A 23812-nucleotide genomic window follows, 5' to 3' on the forward strand; every position below is an offset into this window, starting at 1 on the left:
TCTAGATATTTTCGGCCTTCTTGTTTAGGGGGAAGTTCCCCTGTATATGACGCTTATTCTAATGTGCTATTGGTTTATGTCCTGCAGCAAGTTTCCTTTTGGAAGCTTCCTTTAAAGTCTTGCTGTACTGATTTTAGTTTCAACATTGTTTTTTAAGTTTTATTTATTTTTTTTATTTCGTGCTAAATGAAGTTTTGATGGAACATTTTAAATGTCCTTCAAGCCCCGTTATGGTCTATGTATTTATGTATTTATATGGAACTGATGAAAAGCTTTTACTGATAAACTTTGGCAGCAACAGTTTTACAAGCTTTTTTCCTCAACCATGTTGCTGCTTCTGGTCCGTACAGATATCTTGATTTCCTCCCTCACTGACACCCAACGGCCACGTTAAGCTAGATTTACGGCTGTCCCTTGTCCTTTCCATTTTTGTAATTGACCTTACTGTAATCTGGGGTATTCAGTGGCACAGAAGTGTCTTGTACTCCACTATGGAATTGCAGGGCTCTGGATATTTAACATGATCCGTATTCACTCGTTCAGCCCCTAGTTTATTAAAGGCTGCTTTAAATCCAGCTGATCAAAGTAAACCTCACATTGCTAACTATTGTCATGATTTTTAGGTCAAGTTAAAGCAGCGTTTCTCAATTCCGGTGCCCAGGCCTCCATGCCTCGCATGTTATAGACATGTTCCTCTTCCAAAGCACCTGAGTCAGATGATTGAACTTCTTCATCAAGTTCTTTGCAGCCTGTTAATAAGACCTTTATTTCAATCAGGTGTGTTAAAGTAGGGTTTCCTATAAAACATGCAGGGCAGGGGGGGGCCCGAGGACCAGAACTGAGAAACACTTGAGTTAAAGTGAAAGTTGCCAAGGCAACGTTTGACTTGTTGGACTTTTGTACTAAATGAAGGCAGTTTTTTCTTAATTTAAAATGAAAAAAAAGTTATGATTAAACCTGTAAAATTAGGTTAATGGCAGCTATTTTTTTTTTTTTTACCTTTTTGACACTGTGATGTAAATTTTTAAAACCAAGTCATAATGAACTCTGCTATGTCTTGACTTAATTATTTGTATTGGCCAAGCAAAGAAGATAACCTGTATTATTATTTTTGCAACTTGATAACATCTTTCTAAACTAAATACTGTTCAAAATGGAAAATCTGGTCCACAAACCTAATGGAGTTTACTCTGCACTGCTTGTTTTCTTTCAAAGAGTTTGTGTCAGAGCTTCAGAGTTCACGCAGGTGTTTTCACTGCAGCTGTAAAACATGTTCAGACGCCCAGTCTGACCTCTGTGTAAAATCAGTGCTGAGAGTTCTTCTTGATTGTGACAGGATGTCAAATCTGCACCTGGTTTTGTTTCATTTCATCTGTGCTGTGAACACAGGAAAAGCATTGCTCCTTTTGGAGCTTCTGTCTATCCAGGCCCACAACTGCTGCAGCATTGTTTGTACTCTGAAGCTCTTGTAAATAGTTTTTCTGGACGAGCACTAGGTGGCAGACTTTGAGCTGTTCAGGCATCACACAAATCTTTGATGTTTGTGATCTTTTCCAGAGTGAAAGGAAAAACTGATAACCTGACTCGGACTGATAATATATCCAAGCCTTGTATCTTATTCTGACTTGACTCTAATTACATTGCAGGGCCACAACCAAACCGCCTCAGCAACATTTCAATGGACCTGAAATTTCTTAAATATCAATAGGAAACACATTAAATGTGTTATTTGGCATTTATTACAATTATTTAATAAGACAGAAATAGGGGTGTTTGTATGCTTAAAATGCCAGAGGTTAGAAATAGAGTTTAGGTTAATATGGAAAAGATAAGGGATTGTGCAGCTGGAAGAAAATCCAGCTGTTTAATGATTCATTGACAAATGTAAGTTTTTGATATAATTTTTTTAATTTTTTTGATATAATTATTCTTATTCTTCCAAATTCTGCGTTTGAAAAAAGAAAAAGATGGGGTTTGTCACTGCAAATCCGGCTTAAATGCAGAATAGCATTAATCCAAATGGAAAGACACATTCCTGTCATGGATTTCCTCAGTGCCACAGTTTCAAACCCCGAACATGGCCTTTCAGGCTCCTCATGTTAAAATAACATAAAAAATGGGATAAGGTTTTTTGAAACTGTTACCTTTATGCTAAAATAGGTTTTCTTAGTTAATACAGCCTGTATCATGGCACTGAGAAGGTTTGTTTTCTCACAAGTGAAGCTAAAAATCCAAAAGTGGCTCTCAGGAATAGAAAAGTGGGGAAGCCACGTGACTGGTGTGTCTATAATTCATTCCCATCTTTCTGAAAATTGCACCTTAAAGAAAGGAAGCAAAGAACAAATGGACTGTAGCTATAAAGGTGAAAAAGGAGCAAGAAGGAGTGATTTAATACAGCTCGCATGTTAACAATTAATGAATAAATATCAGTCATCCAAATGACGAATTATTTGTTCAATCAATTAATAAAAATAGGAATTCTAGAAATAACAGATTTCTGGAGAAAAAGAGGTGGCAGTTCTATCAAATTCTATAGTTTCCAGACGGTGTTTTTCTTTTTCTTTTTTTTTTTTTTTTTTTTTGAGATTGAGGATGTCAGGGGAGGAAGTTTTCCTCTTTTACTTGACGGTCCTCCTGCCAGACCAGAGGGCCTTAAGAGAAAATCAAAAGCCCTGCTTGACTTTTCAACCTTCTTCATTCCAGCCGATTACGTCTATTGTTTATGCCAACCTGCTCTGCTTCTATAAAGACAAGCCTTTAGTTGTCTCTTAGTCTTTCTCCGTTTTCTTTCCTTTCCCCGTCCATATTTCTTCTTTAGACCCGAGTCTCTCACACCTTGGTCATTATCCAGAATGATTTTTTATTTGTCGATAAAGATCGTTGATTTGATAAGTATTTGTTTTGCGCAAAAAAAAAAAAAAAAAAAAAAAAAAAAAAAATCACAGGCAGCTTTTTATCAGGATTATAGCGTGAGAAATACTCGTATAAACTTGTTTAAATAAACATTCTTTCACTAAAAACAACAATCACACCCACATTTCCATCCTCACACACACACACACACACACACACCAACTAAACTTGATCCCGTTACAAAACTATTGCAAACTGGGAGCAGCACGTCGCATTTCCACTTGCCTCCCATTGAGGTTTATTCATTAGGACCCTCACACTCACCCATTTGCCACTCATGAATGACTTTTTCTCTCTCCCTCTCTCTCTCTTTCTAAACAAACCCGAGTGGAGAGTGGCAGATGCGTGCCATTATTGCCCACACTGCTATATGGAGGCTGTTTTATGTGAGCCAAAGGCGGGTTAACCTAATCAATCATGTCGACTAGTTTGTGTTAAAGACGATTCATAGAAGGAGGAAGAAAACATATGGCGCAGGGGTGGAGGCGAGCTTTTCTTAACACCGCAGCCAGACCGGGACCTTCTTGTGACAAGATGTATTCAAAACCAAGCGAAAGAATGGGAATAAAGGCTGTCGACGGCTGCTAATTGAAGTCGTGGCACTTCAAGACTGAAAGCAGAGGTCAATGAATCAAAAAGTCACATTTTTTACCAAGCAATGCTGATTTTAAATTGAATCCTGAATGCGTTTCATTTATCTTTTAGGTTAATCCTGTTTTGTTTTTTTTCAAAATTCTATTCTGTGACTTTATAGCATATCTATAGAAAGAAATGTGTTTTGTTTCTTGTATTTTTTAGAAAGGCTATTATTTCTGAACAAACTCTTACTCTTAAACTCCAACAGTCAAATCATACACCATTTCTTCCATCTATTATTTTTTTATATGAAATTTTACAATCACACATCCATCTCGCCAAAAGCTTCTTCAAATATTATATAACCTTTATTTACATAGATGCTGATTAAATAGAATGTTACAATAAAATTATCGCATAGGATGTTTGATCTATATACAGAAGTCATAGCCTGGGAAAGGTTGCAGTTGATACTACTGTCACATGAATGCCTCATTTGCGCAGCGAATAGGCCTGCATGCTTGCAGAGACATCTTCCTCTTAACAACGAACAAAAAAAAAAAAAACAACGTCTTTAGGCCTTCTAGATGTGCGATGACCTGTCCCATCGACCCCATGTAAAAAAATTAAAAAAAAGTGGGGGAAATGCAAAAGGTAGTGGAGGTGAAATTTAAATATTTGTCAAATCTGAGACCTTTAGCTGAAAAATCTGAATAAATGGCGAAAAGAAAACTTCCAAATTTCTTCTCCTAACTTCGACCACGCAGTTAAAGTTTATAATGTATATTGAATGTTTACATAATATTTAAGCTTTCCTGACTTAAAACCGTGACTAATGTCTGCCTGCAAGAGAAGCAGATATTTCTGGGGGGGAAATAAACTTGGACAGATTTTACAAGTCCGAATAATAAATAAAACGGTGAATGAAAAACAAAGGAGGAGGGGAGGAAACTTTTTTCCGAAATGTTCATTTATGTGAATATTTTCCTTTTTCTTTTTTTTTTTTTTTTTTGAACCAATATCCGTGCAAAAGTTTGGGAAGAAAAAAAAAGTCCCTCTTTAATATTCTTGAGAATTTTTTTTTTTTGTCGCTTATGAAAAACCACAGATAAAGCCCCTGGGCCGTTAATCGTCCACCTCAATCTCCTCATCATCCTCCGAGAATTCATCCGTGGTTTGGTCTCTTGACGAGGAGGGGGACTGTGGGAAGGCTCGGTGTCCTTGAGAGGTCGGGGAGATACTGGGCGATCTGGCCCCGGGACCCCCACCCTGCGGATCGTCAATGTTGTCCATGCTGACCAGCTTCTGCAGGGTCTGTGGGGTGATTTTCTTTAGCGACTCCACGTCCGCTTTCATCTCCTCGAGGTCCCGCTTGAGTTTGGCCCTGCGGTTCTGAAACCAGGTGATGACCTGCGCGTTGGAGAGTCCCAGCTGTTGCGCGATTTGGTCACGGTCAGCCGGAGAAAGATACTTCTGGTACAAAAACCTCTTCTCCAACTCATAAATCTGGTGGTTCGTGAAGGCCGTCCGCGACTTTCTCCTCTTTTTAGACGTCTGCCTCTGTCCGAAGGCGTTTAGATGCTCTCGACCTTGGAAAAGGAAAACATGTGAGAGGGATGAAACAGCTGCAAGGGTCACTTTCCCCCAAAAGTGCAGTTGCAACAGAGGGCACTGTAACAGGCCTGTCCTTCCGCTTTTTACTAAATATCTCTTTTATTATTTAGATTAATTTCAAAACATATACTGATAAACGTTTAGGACGTTTAGGAGATATAAATGAGCTGATGATCTGGAAATGCTGTCACACCAGCAAAGAAAAAAATATTTTCAAGTAGGCTATAGCCTACTTTATACGCCTATTGAAGATTATAGGCTATATGTGCACAAAATAATACATTAATAACATAAAGATACAGGCTGTTACATTATTATATTTAATTTTATTGTTTAAAATTTGTAAACATACCTAAATGTATGCCATTCAACTTTCACCCAACTTTGCACTGTTTACAGGAGCCTATAGGCCACTAAGCCTGATGGATTTTTGACAGCACCGTCTTCGGTCATAGTCATTTTAATTCAGTTTTCATTTGTAATATTTTTAATATGCATTTCATTTGTAATATATTTAATATGCACTCCCGTTTTCAGACTTCTACGGTCGTTTTGTCTTGCTACAAACATGTCCAGCTGTCCTAGCATGTCCTCATTTACAGTCAAAACAACACTGCTAGCACTGATGCAATGGTCTTACTTCCACATGTTCCCATTAAAAGTAAGTTTAAAATAAGTTTTTTGGGTTACATAAGAAAATAAAAGTAATAAACCCATCAACAAAAAGCGTGTAGCCTACCTTCTGCTGCTTGGATAACGCTGACTTCCAGACCCTTGAACGTTTTGCTGGCCAGCTCCTCCAGAGCGCACAGCGGCGAGGACGGAGTTGTGATCCCGTTCCTTGAGGAGTTCGAGCCCGCTACTTTCTCCAGCACCCTCGGCGGACAGATACTGGCGACCGACTTCTTCACGGAGGGTTTGTTCAAGATATCCTCAATACTGAACGGCGTCAGCGGCTTGTTGGAGTTAGCCGGCGGCGGCAGCTGGTCCAACGGAGCCCGTCTCCTCTCCTCGCCGCTGGACTGCAACACAGACCCTGCCTTCATGTCTTTACTGGAGGTCATCGCAGTCCCGGAGATTCGCTGCTTTCGGAAAAAGTTGGTTATTTCATTCAAATGGCAGATTATAGCGTCCCCCCAAGTTTTTTTTTTCTTTTTTCTTCTTCTTCTTCTGATGGTCGGCGCCCTGGCGGAGCCACACGATATTTCTGACACTTTTAGAAGCGAATGCTGCAACTTAGGTCGCCTGAGAGCCTTCCTCCAAAACAACCATGCTTCGGGCGTGTGTGGGGTATGTAGAGGCAGCCGGACTGTATCCCCCCCTCAGAGACTCTCAGTTCCTCTGCCAAGCTCCATGTAGATCTTTAGAAAGTGACAGACTGAAGGGGGTGAATCCCTGCAAGGAGAAAAAAGCTTTCTCAGGCACCAAGAAAAAAGAAAGCGACTGCTAACGAGTTATTGTTGATTGGGCGAAGTTCAATTAGAGAAACCCTACACCACTTGGTGACCCGCTGCTGCGTCTTAAAGGGCCGGACCGTAAGAACTAATTGGACGTGGGGAATAGGAGGAGTCTGTTGCTGCCGAGGAGAAAGATCCTCTCAAATGTTTATGCATCTGTTTCCCTCTACTGGTGCATTTCTTTAGATATGAAGAGCCAGTGGCCAGTATAATGCTTTTTTTTTTTTTTTTTTGCTTCATGGGGGAAAACGGATTTAAATCGATCTGAAAAGGGGGTTTCCAAACCGTGCTGCTCATTTTTAGTCACTTCTGTGCGTGTAACATAACGTTTTGAGTAATGTGCACTTTATTGGCACCTGGTTGCGGTGAAGTTAGCTTATGTTAATCATAATTCATGAGAGCTGATTTTTTTATTTTATTTTATTTTTTTTTTTTTAAAGTTGCCTGCCTATAAATAAATAGAAGCTCTTCAGTTTTATACGGGAAACGGTGGATATTTGCTCACAAAACGGCAAAAGTAACAAGTTTTTTTAAAAAGATATTTTTAATAAGCAGATGCTCGTATGAAGATTCGCCAAATTAATATTGGAGCTAAAGCAATAAAATGTTTAATATAAAAGGAAACAGAGAGACAAAAACAAACAAACAAACAAACAAAAAAAACCTTTCAGAACTTCTTTATTGTTCTTTATTCCTTTTTATTTTAATGGGTTCGTTTTTGTTACGTTGTCATTTGCACGTGAGACAGGTTGCAGCATATTCCTGCAGGTAATCCAGAAATTCAGTGTAATATAAGGCGCGAGCGTGAAACGAGCCGGTGATAAAGCTGACGCCGTGTTGTGGTTCACAGTCTCACAGCGGAGGATGTGACTTTTCCTCAAGGAGAGTTTAATGTGTAAAGAGAGAGAGGGGAAAAAAAAAGGGATTAGAAAGAGAAAGCGAGTTGGCCGCGACGTGTTGGACATGAGAGAGAAAGCAGCAGGTACGTTTCTTCTGAGGAAACACCTTGTTTTATTTAAGCCACAGTAACGCAGTTCTTCTCTATTTGTTTTTGTTTTTTTTTTTATAATGGCTTTGGTCATTTATTGATTAATATTAGCCTATATTTATTCATATTTGACAAATTTCTGATTTGTTTTTATTTATAAAGGCCTGTTGGTAAATTGAAATGCGTGTTTTTCCAGATAAATAATCGCTTGGCTGAGATCAATAAATTACAACCCGAAAAAGGAAACTTCTTTGACAAAAAAATGCAACTAAAACTCAGTGTTGTTTCTGTTTTAGCCGGTGAATAATAATTGTAGGGAATAGGCCTACTGAGGAAAATGCGGTAATTCCAAAGAATACAGAGGCATTTTTTTGACCCTGCTGGGTAAAAGCCTGCCGCTCCACCGTGCAGTCTTGTGCCAACAGAAGCATATGGTGACATTGGTTTAGGGACAGAGTTGTAAAACAGCAGGAAATTCTATTATCTGCCGTGGAGGTCCACCCTTTGTGGCTGCTTTGAATACATATTTCTCCATAACAAGCAGGAGCTGGTGGGGATAAATTCAGTTAGGGGATTTGGACAGACACTCGTATAGGTTTTGGAAACAGTTCATGAAGATGAAATTATATTAATATCACAGTGAAGGTAATTTATGTTGACAATTTTAGACTCAAATCCTAAACCGGAAAATTCAAAGCAGTTAAGGTCAAGTTTATTTTATTCTCCTGGTAAAGTCATAAACTAATGAACAAACACACACACACTCTCTCTCTCTCTCTCTCTCTCTCTCTCTCTCACACACACACACACACACACACACACACACACACACACACACACACACATATATATATATATATATGACTATCAATATTTTTTGTAGGCCTTACTTACTTGTACATGTAATTTTCTGGCCTATGAAATTAGGCTCACGCTTTTTTCAGGTAAATGAGCTTTTAAGCTCATATATCATATCATAATCGACCTGCTTTGGTGTGCAGATCGTCTGAACCCACACTGCTGATAACAAACAACCTAAATTTGTCTCAAGCCTGAAAAGCCCTGAAATCTCACAGTTAAACGGACTTTAAAATCTCAGAGGTAGTCAGACTTTTATCCTTCTTCTTATTGGAAACGTTAATTAGAGGCAGAAATGCTGACATCATCAATCAACAGATCTTGGCTGGTTTTATTGGATGATTCGCTTTGCTTTTACCTCCAATCACAGAGACCTCATTCCAAAAACACGTTCTGTGACATCTCACCTCCAAAAGCGACAAAAGCTGCCAAACTTTAGGCCTATAATAACATGTTTAAATAGTAACACGGGTCAAGTGTGCAATATTTCTCATCTTTTTATCAAGAAGCTAAAGGGAAAACTCCCAGTGGGGTTAAATCCTGTCATTATTTAGCAAATAAAATCACTGCGCTACAGAAAAAATGTATCACATAAAGTCTCTATTGGAGACTCAGTGATGACAGCAACAAAACTCCGGAAAATATGGCCTTGTTTGTTAACGCTTTAGGCTGCTTCTCATAATTATTCCTCAAGTATCTGTACTGCCGGATCTTTTGTGTTTAATGTGAGCAAATAAATAAATAGATAACGGTCTCTTTTCGATACACATTAGGAGAAATATTTCTAAATCATAGGAATTAGATTTAGTTTGAAATAAATAATTTGAAAATATACGTAAAATGACACCTCTTTCCATTACTAATATTCTGTTTAAAAGTTCTTTCTCTAAATGAAAAGCTCTGATTAAGATTTTCACAATTTCCACTCTTGTTACTGAAGGGTATTGGTTGCTAAACTCAATTTGGAATAACTGTAGTTATTGTCTTTTCTTTATATATTCAATTTAGTTAATAAAAGAAATCAGAGACATTTTGAATAAGACCATGGATGGGAGATTTTTTTCTCTCCTGTGCTTTTGTAAAGAGGCAGCTCTCAGCTCAGCGTGTCGTCCTGTATTATGAAAGAAAACAGCTGTAAACGCCTCTCTGGATAACATGATACAGGAGAAGGTTGCTCGCAGCGCTGTGGGTGTGTGTTTGTTTCCATTCTTAACTGGCCTGTTTCCACTATAAAACACACAACACGCCTGTCTGAAGGAGCGCGTTGATGAGGCTCCACGTTGCGTCTAATGATGCTGTTTTACTAATTTATCAAGCAGTTTCCACGTTTTTTTTCCCTGTTCGTGTTATTAAAAATAATTTTATTTACTTTTTTAAAGCGTTGCTAACAATTGTTGATCAAAATTTCTCATATTTCTGTACAGGTTTATGGAGCGAACCGAACAGAATATTAAAAAAGCAAATTCATAAAACGATACATGAAAGTGAAACATTAAATACAGGTTTATTTAGAGAGCGGGAATCATAAGAGGCATCACCCATTTAACCGACTTATCACACCTGCTCACTTCTGTGTCAATGCGCACGAATCCCTTAGACCAGCTTAAAATATTATTATATATATATATATATATATATATATATATATATATATATATATATAAATGACTGAAAAATGAAAAATAAAATAAAAACAACAACAAATAAAACAAACAAACACTGACGTCGGTGAGTATTGGGTGCAGACTCACAGGTGTTCATGTGGCAGTTTACAGAGAGCTGGTGCTCGTGCACCCGTGCCACGTCGTCTCATCTTATTGGTCATTACGACACTTTTCATCTGAGACATGGCATTACAGCATTTCTGCTGAGGGAGCATATGTTAAGTCAAAAGCTGGCGTTGATTGGATGTCAGACAGCGGAGCAATGATTGAAATTTCCTCTTTAGTGTCACTCGGTGCAAGAAAAGCTAAACCAGACACAGATGGTGCTGTTTATTTTAGAGAAACATGTTTCCTTTTTTTTTGTAGTCCCGTATTTTTTTTAAATTTTTTTTTTTTTAACCTTTTGATCATTTGGCAGAATTGCATCTTCATATGATTCCAAGATTTTGGGTTCAGCCACCTCACATGTCAACAAGATATGCTGAATCTGAGAATAATTTTGGCTTTGGAAAACTTTTAAAAATTATTTGCTTGGTAGCAGAAAATGTGTTTAGATTTCCGTGATCATTTCTAAGATGCACAGCATTTTCAAAAACCCTAGTTTTTTGCCTAAAACTCCACCAGTGCACAAAAAAAGTCACTGTAGTTCAGGATATCAAAATAAACTTAAAATATGTCCAAAGATTGGCTGAAACAGCCAACACCACCCTTAACATCACTGTTTTTTGTTTTTTTTTTTCTGGTGCAGATTGGTCTCTGTGAGATTTACGCATGAAGGAGACAGCTTTGAAAATCTAAAACATTCAAATAAATCGTCACAAAATTAAAAACCAACACTATCACGATCCTATAACTCTACTTGAAGTTCAAGAAATATTTGAATGAGCATTAAAATAATAAGAATTACAGATAAACACACAGCCTCCACTCCTGTTAAACACAAACTACAGCAGTTCATTGTTTTGTAAGTGACAGCATCAGCGCACAAGGCTTCTTACAGTGTTAATAACTGGGTCACAGACAGAGTGAGCAAGGTTCTGCAGCGATGATTGATGAAGAGATCAGAGCCAGTGCACCATGAACGTAACACACCTGTTTTATTACAAATGGATGAAGGGAAAGAGCCGAGTTTCTGTTGATCCACCATCACTCAGTCATCTCCTCCAGCTGACTTAACTGTACCATCATTTACACTCAGGATTGCGAAGATTCCCAAACAGAGATAGTGTTAAAAAACAAACAAACAAACAAAAAACAAACAAACTAACAACTCTAAACATAAAGTGGCTTCATTTTATTCCACCCCTTCAGTCCCCGCACCCCTCTCCTGGGATTGGACTGTGGTCGTCCTTGTTGCTCTCTAATGGCCCACTGGGGCCCATTTAAGATCATAAAGAAGGATGTGTGGGGGTTTTAAGCAGGATTACAGCATTATGGGTGAATGTTTCCCCTGTTTAACTCCTGACTGGCTTCATTATTGTGCAATTAGCCCACTGACCGGCAAAACAGAACATGGAATCTGATACTAGACATTAGATTTATAATGCTGTGTGTTTGTGGCCAACAGCCAATTTGTTAAAGAACTGGAATTAATATGACTGAATCCACAGTACTGCAACAATGACACTATTATAATGACTACAAATGAATATATTATGTCATAAAAAAAAGAAGTATTGTAAATTTCTCCTTTTGGTGAGATTAAAATCTTTAACCAGACTTTAATTCAGTAGCCTATCGTCAGCTAACTTGTACATATGCAGTGCAGTTGGTCAGACCTATTTATAGGCAACAATGGGACCCTGCTTCTGAGTTGCTCTGTGATCCGGAGTGACCACAACTTGAACGGTTGACAGACTGACGTCAAGAGGAGAGCAGTGTTTAAACTTCCAAAACTTTTTATGAACAAATACAATAAATTGTAGATTTCCACGATGAAAAAAGAGGAAAATTAAAGGATTTTTTTTAAAAAGCAGACTTCCTGTGTCATAAATTTGTCTAAAATTTTCCTTTTGATGTTTTTGATCTGCTCTGTGTGTGACTTGATAGGAGGACTTAATAGAGCCTTGACTTCATTTTATACCTCTTTTGTTCTCAGATGAGTAGGTCAATATTTTTTCAGTGTATTTGATTTCATTTTTACTCTTTCAAGCTCAAAACTACTGGAAACATTTATGCCTCTGCTGTTGTTCACTATTCTGTCCCACAAAACCTTCCATATAAAATCAAAACAGTTAATAATAATAATTTACAAGTATACTGACAATTCTAGTTTTTTCTTTATGTTCCTTTTTTATTTTACTTAATGATTCTTGCATTGAAAGTGGTAAAAAAGAATTTTTTTTAATCTTATCTTATCTTATCTTAACTTATAGACGAAGGCACAAAATGCACAATCACACTCAGTATTAACCAGAGTGACACAGATACAAACACATTCATTTTCTGCATCACCAACAGACTGGAAATTGTTTGTTGCAATTACAGAAGGAAAATACCACCCTGACATTTTATCTGGAGAAAACCAAACAAAATCTGTGTTCTAGCATTCATGACATTTGTTATTTAGTCATAAGTTTCCTGGTTTTAGCTGTTAAATGGATCAAAGATATCTTCTTCTTCTCAGGCATATAAACATTGTAGAAAATTAAACTATGTACAGATTGCTAAACCAAACCAACATGCTCCCCCCCCCCCCCCATGAGAGAACGGAAAAGGAACCATATTCATGACTCGGAAGGCCTATCTTCTCATGTCTCACTACATATCTTGGCAAATGAAGACAAATTCTTGTGTGAGCACACCAAGTTCCAGGGGAGCTTTCAACAAATTAATCTCTTGCAATTCTATCCTTGTCCACTTGGGCGCCTGGCTGGGTCCCTGATGCAACGTCCACTACATAATGAGGGGCACATCGTCAGACTCTCTTTACGAGCCACAGCTTCGCCTCCAAACAAGAGAAAATAAATGAGCAAGTGAAGCCTCCTCTCTGGAGGCACGTCATTTTCTCGAGATGGTGTGGCGCCTCGACCTCCGAGATCACCCCTTTACCCCTCGCCAAGTCTTCCTCTCCTTCCTCACATCAGGATTTCATTAAGTGGTGAGACAACCCTACTCTACCCCCCCTCCCCAATTCACTTCACTTCACTCCATCACCACCACTGCAAACCCCCCTCTCTTCCCCCTTTGCTCTTTTCTGCACCACTTTGCTCCCAAACCAAATGAGGAAATGGCTCGTCTGGTCGCTGACAGACTCCGGGTTTGGCCGTAAAGATAAATGACCCAAAGTATTAAAGTTTAACACGTTGACAAAACCCACCTGATCTGTGGGATTAATGCAACAAAAAATCCATCTGTGGGGAAAAAAAAAAGGTGGAAAGGAGGGCGATGGGGTTTGCTGGGAGCAGTGATGAGGACTCGCAGGAGACGACTGCCCGGGCCTTGGAAAGGTCAAACAATATTTTGGATAAGTGCATATCCAGTACTGAGAGGCAGAAATTTGCAAAGATGTAAGCCAGGCCTCATTTTTCTTATGGCTAAGGAAGAAGGTGATTCCATAGAAACAATGAATAAAACTGTTAAATGCACACACCAATAACACATACACAGTTAAAATGTCTGATACTTTATTGGGGCACATTAAAAATATAATGAGTACCTTCAGTTAAAACCGCATTAATATTCTGACGCCATCCAGAGCTCGAGTCCAAGCACAACAGAGAAAGAAGCAGAAACCTGCACAGTCCTGCTGAAAATAAAGATATCGGTCAAAACACTGATGCACACAATTTTCATTTGCAGCTTTTAGTCAGCTTTTATTTGCATGCTATTTTCAGGTGATGAATGTGCCTTCTTCATAGCAGCTGCACTGCAACAACAATTATAAACATATATTTTATACAACAGCACATCAGTATTAAAATGTATTAGAATCACTGCCAAATACTGCATGAATAATACATCTGTATTAACTCTTCATAAACAAAACTTTATGGTTTATTGTTTACAGTTGCTTCAGTGGTATATCTATTTGCAGATTCCAGCTTTTCATCCAGGAAAAACATGCTCCAGATACAACGCTAAGATGCAAATAATCTTATTTGCCCCTTAAAGAGGATGTGAGATCATTTCCAAAGTGAATAACGGATGTGAATGCGGTCATTGCCTTGCGATCTTCTCCCTGATGAAAGTGGAACAATCCCCAAGAGGCGGCTGTGTGATTGACCTTGTTATCTCATGTTCAAGTTAGTGTTAAAGGTGAAGACTCTAATTCACCAGCTCACCATCAATCGCAGGGGGAACATGGTGGGAAATTTTCTAAACTGTGATGAAAATTCATCTTGGTCTACTTGTAGAATACTGATTGTGTGTGGACACAATTTTAAGTGAACATTTAGAGGAACTTTTGTAATAATGTATGTGAGTATCAACAGGTAAAAAAAAAAAAAAAAAAAAAAAAAAGCTATTGTGGTTCATTATATTATACGTCAAGGTGGTTTTTGGCCTCATATTCTGTCATATGTTACTTATGTTTTTCTGTTTTTGCCAAACAATTAACTTTTAGTGTGAACATACCAGCCTTCAGACCCCATACCTTTCTAGAGTGAATGCAGTTATTATGGTGTTGGCTGTAATACATTTACTTATTGTGTATAAGAAATGTTTGCATAGTCTTTTGTCAGATCACTGTTCCAAAAACGCAAAGTAAGCATCAACTCAAGCACTGATGTTATTGTTGTTGATAAATACAGTAGTTTTAGAACAAGCAGTGGCAAGTTACAAGTGATTTATGAAGTGTTTGCTGAAAGTCCTTTCAATGCTAAACAGCGAGGGATAAGGGACTGCCTGTCATATGAAAGCAGCATGTATGACTGATTTGTTGCATGTACTGCATGATGGAAGCTATTAATATGCTCAAAGTCGAAAACTACTTATTATTTTTCATTCATTCCAGAGGGATAATACACTGACCTCAGATTACACTTTCAGCACAGAGCAACAGGTGTAAAAATGATTTGTTGTAACTCTTGCTCTTTGCTTTGCCTCTCTGGACACCTACAGGGATGGGGATACTCACACAGGATAATCTGGCTGCCAGAAGGTGTAGTCATTTTAAAAGTGAATGTAAATGTATGCATTCCTGTGATTAGGAGCGGGTGTAAAATATGCAGAGTCTCGATGCAGAAACCACCAGTCAAAGCAGCAGGTTAAAACAAACAGAAATATTGGCAAACATGTTGCTGTCTGGCTCAATTGTTGAGTGCTTTGTGGAATTATGAATGCGTCCGTATTAGTGAAATATAATCCATTAAACTCTACTGAGGAGTGCTGGAGCATGTTGAGATGTTTCTTGCCAGCTGTTAAATCATTATTATTGGTACCTATTTTTCATAGAAGTTTGAAATTGAAGTTTCTGTCCCTGGTTGACACCCACGGCTTGTATTGATAATTTATTTAAACATAGATCAATGCTGGATTATAAAAAAGCAAACAAAAAATCTGTACTGATGGCACTACTTTTGGTAAACTCCATATATAATTTTCCTTCTTACAATAACCTAACTTGTGTAACAAATCACACTAACTGTAGCAAACCTCTTGATATAGCCAGGACCTGGAAAACACCTTCATTCTTCTGGGTTTCTTCATCTCTCAGATGAAGGTGAATGGACGGGAAAACAGGAAAAGTAGCAAGAGGCAACAAAAATACAAAAAAAAAAAAAAAAAAAGAAGAGTCATGAAGCATAAATATTAAGGGAGTGAAAAATCTAAGCGCAGTTTTGGCTCAATCTGTGTCCATAACTTATTTTGTTTCAGAGGTTCATGAATATTAAGAAAAAGGCTCACACTCCATCACAGCCGTGAGCAATGAATCCATGGAGAAAAACCTCTGCAGTCTCCAAAGTGTCTAAGCTTTTGTGTCTGCATTCAATTTTTCTTTCCTAAATCACAGTAAGATGGATGTTGAGCACTAAAAAGCCAAACTGTTGTCTGTTATATTTCAGGACATGATTAAAAACCTCAGTCATCAACATTTTAAAGTTTTGCATTGTATGCAAAATGACTTCTCTATTCTTTACCAATCTTTCTTGCATTATCAGTGTAAACTTAAAGGAGCCTCTTTCCTCTTTGATTTAATATCCTGCAGTGGATCCATTCCAATCCATACGTCTGTTTAATCTTCATTTTACTTTTGCTAACCTTGCTCTGGTTGACTTTTTGCTAACTTAATTTTCCTCCCTGGTTCTGGAGTTACAGGTGATGTTAGCTTTGATGTCATGGGCTCTTTATTTCTTATAATTATGTGTACTTCTACTTAAAAGTACTAATAATGTGTAACTCACCAGTGAAACTAACCATACAAACAGGCTATTCTACTTTTTAAAGCTTAGTCAAACTCTGTTTATGTTTTATGCAAATGTGTCTGGATGTGAATATATCTCAAGTGAACACTTCTAACAGGATTTGTGAAGAGTGTGGCTGACCAATCTGCAAGTTCTCATTGTGGGCAACTTGAAATAATGATTGCACTGCGATAGACTGGTGACCTACATATATATATATATATATATATATATATATATATATATATATATATATATATATATATATATATATATATATATATATATATATATATATATATATATATATATATATGATATATATATACATATATATAATGGGACACCAAGTTGACTGATGTGTTCAAGTGCTTTTCTTTTTTCCTTTGTTGTCTGTGGAAACTGTTTCAAACATTTCAGGGGCCTTGTTCACTTTTAAGACCAGAATATTTTACAAAGCGATCTGATCAAAGAATTAACGTTGGTCTGAATGCAAATATGTCCAAGATGCAAAAGGTTTAAGGTTACAGAAAGTTAAAGCAGTGTGTGTGGATATACATATTTATATTATATATATATATATATATATATATATATATATATATATATATATATATATATATATATATATATATATATATATATATATATATATATAATATAAATATGTATATCCACACACACTGCTTTAACTTTCTGTAATATAAATATACATATTTATATTATATATATATATATATATATATATATATATATATATATATATATATATATCTATATATATATCTATATATATATATATATATATATATATATATATATATATATATATATATGTATAATATAAATATGTATATCCACACACACTGCTTTAACTTTCTGTAACCTTAAACCTTTTGCATCTTGGACATATTTGCATTCAGACCAACGTTAATTCTTTGATCAGATCGCTTTGGAAAATATTCTGGTCTTAAAAGTGAACAAGGCCCCTGAAATGTTTGAAACAGTTTCCACAGACAACAAAGGAAAAAAGAAAAGCACTTGAACACATCAGTCAACTTGGTGTCCCATTTTTTGCTTCCAGAGGATCAACAGTCTGTGTGCAGCATCCATGACACACCTCTCGGTGACCACATCCGCCATAAGCAGTCGCAGATGAAGTGATATGGAGATTATCAGGACAAAAAGCCTCCCAGCTTGTCACGGGATGCAGAGCGTATTGTACATCCACATGTATTGAACACAAACCTGTCACCGTCTGTGACAGCCCCATTCATCACACACAAAGCCAATCCTGTCAGCAGCACAATGCATTCTATCTGTCCCTCCTCCCCCTGCACTTCTAAGTGACAGCATTGAAATGAACATTAGGACACCGGGGTATATATTGAAATTATTTGTTTTTCCACCTCCCACTGAAGCCAATTTCCAGAGGCTAATAAACTTGGGAATTATTTTGTCTGAGGTTGGCTTTTCTCTCAGCAAAACATCATGAGGTCCCAGCATGGGTGGCTGTCACTGACGTTGGTCAATCTGCTTTACAAATCTACATGAATGAATTTACAATTTTCGCCATGTAAAACTCTTTCTCAGTTGAACTGGTGAGGAGTTCAAACGTTATCTGAAATGATCATCTGAATCTTTACACAGTTTGCAAAGACCAATGACACAGCGTAGAAGAAAAGGCTATTTTTGTGTCTTGGTTATGTTTTTGGGCCAGTTAAAGGTATTTACTTTACCTTCTTCTGACCAGAATCAACCAGCAGAATGATAGACTGGTTGCCAGTTCATGCTAAACAAATGTGTTTTGCAAAGAGGCTCTTAATGATAGAAAGAAAATGAAGCTCACTGGGTGTAAAGCTCCTCTTGATGATTGAGTATTGTTCTTTAATTTGATAATTGCTTAGTTAAGTGTTGATGCTGGACCTGATGGAGGGGACTGGGGGGGGGGGGGGGGGGGGGGGGGGGGGGGCGAGTCAGGAGAGGAGAGAAGGAGGACTTGAAGGCAAGAACAAGGAGACAAAGATATTAAAGGAAGAAAACAGCAACAACTACACAACCAAAAACCTGAAAAAGGACAGTCAGAAACTTAGAAAATATTTTATGGCCTCTGTAAGAAAACAAAGTAGAGAATCATAAGGGGCACCTACAACAACACAACCCTAGTAAAGCTCAATCCACAGCAACAAGTCGATGGAAACATAGTTGTAGAGACTGATGATCAAACGTCAGGACAGTATCTGTAGATCTATGTGTGTTGTAATAAAGTGGCACTAACTACCAACATCTACGAATAACATAATAGTTTATTATGGTAACCATGCTCATTTATTCTCCACAACAGTCTAGTTTAGTCAGTCAAACTGGTTGTTGCTGGATTACATCTTAGTGCTTAAAATAAGCAAGATGAAGATGAGGATAAAAACACACAGTGTATATTGTTGTTGTTGAAGGGCCAGAAAAGGTCAGCACTGATAATAAGAACAACATATAAAATTAACTAAGCTACTGTGTTCCACAACAAGACCATTAAAATGAATTAGTCATGATAATTTATTATTATGTCATTTGTATACCTTCTTATGAATGATTTCATAGTAGAGCTTGCTTTAAAGTCATCAGAACAAATCTGAGTTTGACACAGCCAACAAATATACAATCAATCTTAGTGTTTGTTCCGATCTTGGGTTTGCTAAGCATTTGATTTAGTCTGAATTCATAACACTTTCCCCTCTTTTAACACCTTCTCCAAAATGGGAATTGATGATTATCAACTGTATACATAAATGGAATATTTAATTGGATAGATAATGGATTTATTGGTTCACAACTCTTTTTTATATGTATGGTCTTATTTTACCTTTATACAACTAAATTTGTATTTTTATGTTAAAGATTTCCACAAATCCCTACACATATGACATATTACTGAACAATCAATTAATTATATAAAATGAAAATTGATTTGATTTAAGATACAGAAAAGTCCTTTATTTTATACAATATTGCAATATCTTTTGACACCTTGGTTTTAACAATTTCAATGTGATTTCCAGTTGAGATTATGTTCCACAATAACTCCTGGAAACTTAATCTCTGTAACTTTGTCAATTCATGATAATTTTTTAAAATTAGTTTTCATAGTGAATAGATCATTTGTTGACAACAAATCATTGGCTAACTTACTTAGATATTTTTCAGCTGTATCGAGAAGCTGTTTTAAGCGTCCCCACAGAAAAAAGTGTCATCAATAAAATGAAATGCATCTTGACTAGTGGAAAAAAGACATAAATTCAGTCAATAATAACACATAAACAATAAAGAACCCCATGCCACCTCACATGATACCTTTAAAAACTGAAAATCTGTATTATTTACATGTACAAATTGACTTTTTAAAAAAATTTTTAGCCTTCAAAGCAAAATATTTTATTTTCAGTTTTGTGAAACTCCTCTGATTCTGGACCCATGAATGTTATCAGAAAGTAAAAATTTTATCAAAGGTTTTCTGAAAATTTCCTTACAACATTGTTTTGAATCATAAAATCGCTTTTATAAAAAAAAAAAAATATGTGTCATTTCAAACATGGAAAGTGGCTGCAGTATCTTTTAATTAATGCAAAGTCAATGATAGTAAAAAAGCATTTTATTTCTGTTTTTAGATGTGATTTTTGTCATGCTGGAATTATTGAAATAATATATTAGAAATAAATTCCAAATTAAATTGCTTATCTGTTCTCATTTGTATTTCAGGTTTCCTCTGTTGGATGTATTCTAATATCAAGCAGATTGTGGCTGCTTGAAGACATCTTTCCTTGTGGAATTTCTTTCAAGTAGTACAAAGCTTGGGAAAATAGCAATAAACAGCCTGAAAAAGAAAGGAGTAACAAATTGTTTTCTTTTGTAAAAACCTAAATAAACATGCACAACCAACCTGCTTTCACAAAAATGAAATAGTCACAAAGAGATGGCAAAGCTTGAATATTTCAAAAAGCATTTTTACACTATACTGTGAGCTTTAAAAGTCATGTATTTTATTGAAACATCTGATTTATGTGTCCAACAGACTTTGTCTTTCATTTGTTTTAGCTTGTAAACCAGAAAAAGAAAGTTTTGTGATTATATTGTATGCTTTACTGCCATCTGTAATGTTTTGTCACGTTAACCTTTTTAGCTACAACTTTCAGCTATAGCATTTAAACCAAAAAACTTTCTACCACCAAACCTTAACCAGGTTAAAAAGTTTAAATAAGTAACAAAACACTAAGTACAAATGTAGGGAAATAGAGGCTGAATGTAAAAGTAACGGTGGCTCTATTATGCACATTTCAGGCAAATTAATTTTACTATTTAAGTCCAAAAGGACAAGAATTTATTATGTATTTTTCACAAACCCCTTCAGTGAAATAAAATAAAAAAATAAAATAAAAATGTTATTACAACACTGTGATTGGCTCCTAAAAACAAACTTTGTCCATTGCTGTCTGGTTGTTGTTTCCTTCAGGAATTTGAACAAATAAAGCCGTCCCTTATAGTCGAAGAAACATTTCTTAAGCGAGGTGTTAGCACTAAAAAGGTCCCAGTGTCTACCAAATTTTTAGCCTCTTCCATCTTACACTGAGCAGTGAAAGTGGCTGTGGCTTTGAGCACAACCCAGAGAAGATGACCAATCACTGAGTCCCACCCCTGGGATGTCACAAAAATCTAAATGGAGAAAAAAAAGCTCTAAAATCATTTAAGTGCCATGGAAATGTTTGTTTATGTGATTAAAAAAGAAAACAAACAAAAAACAAAACTGCTCCGCTCCCTTGTCTGATGGGTATTCAACACTATAACACTGTAAAAATACACTCAGAAACTCAAAATAGCGAAAAAAGGCCAGTTTTAGATAAAGTTAACTGCAAAGACTAAAGAAAGAGAAGATCCTGTGTCTAATAAAGTTTTCCCATGCAACAGAGTTGGCATCAGAATGACTTTCACTCTTATAGATTGTTATTTGAATAAAATAAGGTAGCTAATTCCACAATGAATTAGACACAATTTATAATTTTAATTCATGTGAATGCTGCGATGGACTGGCGAGCTGTCCAGGGTGTACCCTGCCTTTCGCTAAAAGACTGCTGGGATAGGCTCCAGCTTCCCCGTGACCCTTCATCAGACTAAACGGTTAGGATAATGTATGAATGAATGAATGAATGAATGAATGCGTGAGAATGTTTTTTCTTCTTTGTGTTGGATCTGGAGAAAATTGGTAACCTGCGTAGGCTGCACCCTGCCTCTAGTCTAATAGTGACTGGGATAGGCTCCAACCCCTCGTTACCAAGTGGCAACCTCTGTTGGAGAAAAGCGAGGCCTTTGTGGAAGTGCCAAAAACTGCAGTTCACTACAAGCCAACTTCACAGCAGAAATGAAAATGTTCACAGCTTGGTACAAAAAAACACATTAGGTTTATTAGGTCAGGTCTAGAAGTCATGTATTTAGAAGTAATTCCTAAAATTTGGCATAATTTGAGACGTGTCCTTTTGATTGACAGGTACCCATGTCCAGCTGCAAGAAAATAATGTAGCAGGACACAGCTGTGTTGCATCATTTACCTGTTTTTAGCTGGCTACCACGTGACTTAGTGTCAGCCTGCCTACCTCTGTTAGCTTAGCTCCTGTTAGTTCTGGGTTAGCTCAGTTAGCTCTTAGCTACAACCATGTTAGAGTTTGATAGATGTCGATCATCCAACCCCAAGTTCATAGCCCCCCTCTCAGCTCTACATCTCATTTTTATAATTACCAGGAGCGAAGGCAGGCACAAATGTGATAAACAGTTGCACTTATGAGTCTGGCGATGGTAAGCTCCTTCAGTTCAGCTTTTTGATAAACCTGCAGGTGTTGTCATGGAGGCTGTGCTCATACTTTGCAAAGTCTATGCTTCTGACCCTGCATTGGAATAAGCAAGTAAAGAAAATGGATCATTAAAAAAAAAAAGATAATTTAATAGGTAAAAGTGAAAGAAGGATGTCTGTTTTCAATGTATGATAGAAAAACAAAATACAAATGTACAAATCTGTCTGTTTGTATGGTTAAATATTTATCCTCTGAATAACTGTTCTTATTTCAAATGTTGCATGTGCAATGTTTCCTCAAGCCATTATGCATGAATGTGATAAATAGTTGCACTTATGAGTAGAACTTTCAACTGAGCAATGTTTGTGAGAGAAATTAGGTAAACTAGAAAAGTCAGTAATTTACATAATTCTCAAAATGTTTACGTGAAAATGTGTTACTATTATTATTTCAGCTTAACAATTATAATGATTAAATGTATGTAAAGTGCAACACGACATGCATCATTTACTTTATGTATGAGGCTGTCTTGTTTAAAATGTTCCTTTAAAATACATTTTTAAAAAAAAAAGTACTTGAACAATTTCAGGCATAACTTGAACAGAAATCAATTTATGCTTCTTCTTTGTGTTCACAATCTTGAAACTAAATTATCTGGATTAATTATTGTTTAAAATAAACTCTTAGTGGAACAAACTTCTCCGTTCTTACTGGCGGTGGCAATAAAGGTGTCTTGTCTATGTGAGATATAAGCTAGTCTATGTTTTTGCTTTCATGTGTGAACGGTTTCCTCTTGTGTAGGAGTTTGTGTGCTGATATGAGCTCGTGTGTGTCTCCTGAGTCAGCAGCACCTCAGTAATTGCCCATAGATCCAGAGGCAGAGGGGTTTTGTAGCTCTGACAGGGGGAGCATCATTTCCCGAGTGTTCCCGGGAACTGCAGACTGCAATAACACCACTCAACAGGCCCATCAAGTTGATCCACATCACATTTTCACACAATTGCAAACACCTAACCTATTTAGTCTGTAAACAATAGCAGCAAGCTAATAAAACAACTCATTGCTGTGTGTGGATGTAATCCAATGAAGTGCCTTCTTAAATAATGCCTGTGGTACTGTACGCAATATTGGGTAAAGGAACAATGGTCTCAATATGTCTTTGATGAACATAATGAGACTTTCAATAACAAATTCATAAAGAATGCATGAATTCACCCAGAACTTTGGCCATTGCTGTCGACAAGTTCTGCCAAAATGTTCATCTCATTTTGCGTCACACTCGTGTGAAACTGAAATACTCTAAAAATGTCTCAACCGCAGTTGCATTAATGGTGACTCTCAAACCTCATCACATGGGCTCATTTGACAGCTTATTGACATCAGAGCATCAGCCGTTATTTGTCCTGAAGCTGTCACACCTACGGGGAACTGACAGATGCTAGAAGTCTCTCCACTGAGTGGCATTTCATTGGATAAAGTCTGGCCACCGACAGTTATTGCTTGCATTTTGAAGATATAGCATTTATAGATATCAAGGTAATCTTGTTTTGTGTATAGTGTAGCA

General features: G+C 36.9%; 1 protein-coding gene across 1 annotated transcript; it reads right to left on the bottom strand.

Annotated features, from left to right (window-relative positions):
- Window positions 1-4141: 4141 nt before the first annotated feature.
- lbx2 (ladybird homeobox 2) lies at window positions 4142-6411 on the bottom strand. The gene is made up of 2 exons (XM_079249529.1): window positions 5843-6411; window positions 4142-5078 (listed from the first exon to the last, which is right to left on the bottom strand). The coding sequence occupies exons 1-2, from the start codon at window positions 6165-6167 to the stop codon at window positions 4615-4617; spliced, it is 789 nt and encodes a 262-aa protein (XP_079105655.1). The 5' UTR covers window positions 6168-6411; the 3' UTR covers window positions 4142-4614.
- Between the last annotated feature and the right edge of the window lie 17401 nt (window positions 6412-23812).

Source organism: Telmatherina bonti (assembly GCF_933228915.1).
Source record: "Telmatherina bonti genome assembly, chromosome: 12".
In the NCBI taxonomy this organism is placed as follows: domain Eukaryota; kingdom Metazoa; phylum Chordata; class Actinopteri; order Atheriniformes; family Telmatherinidae; genus Telmatherina; species Telmatherina bonti.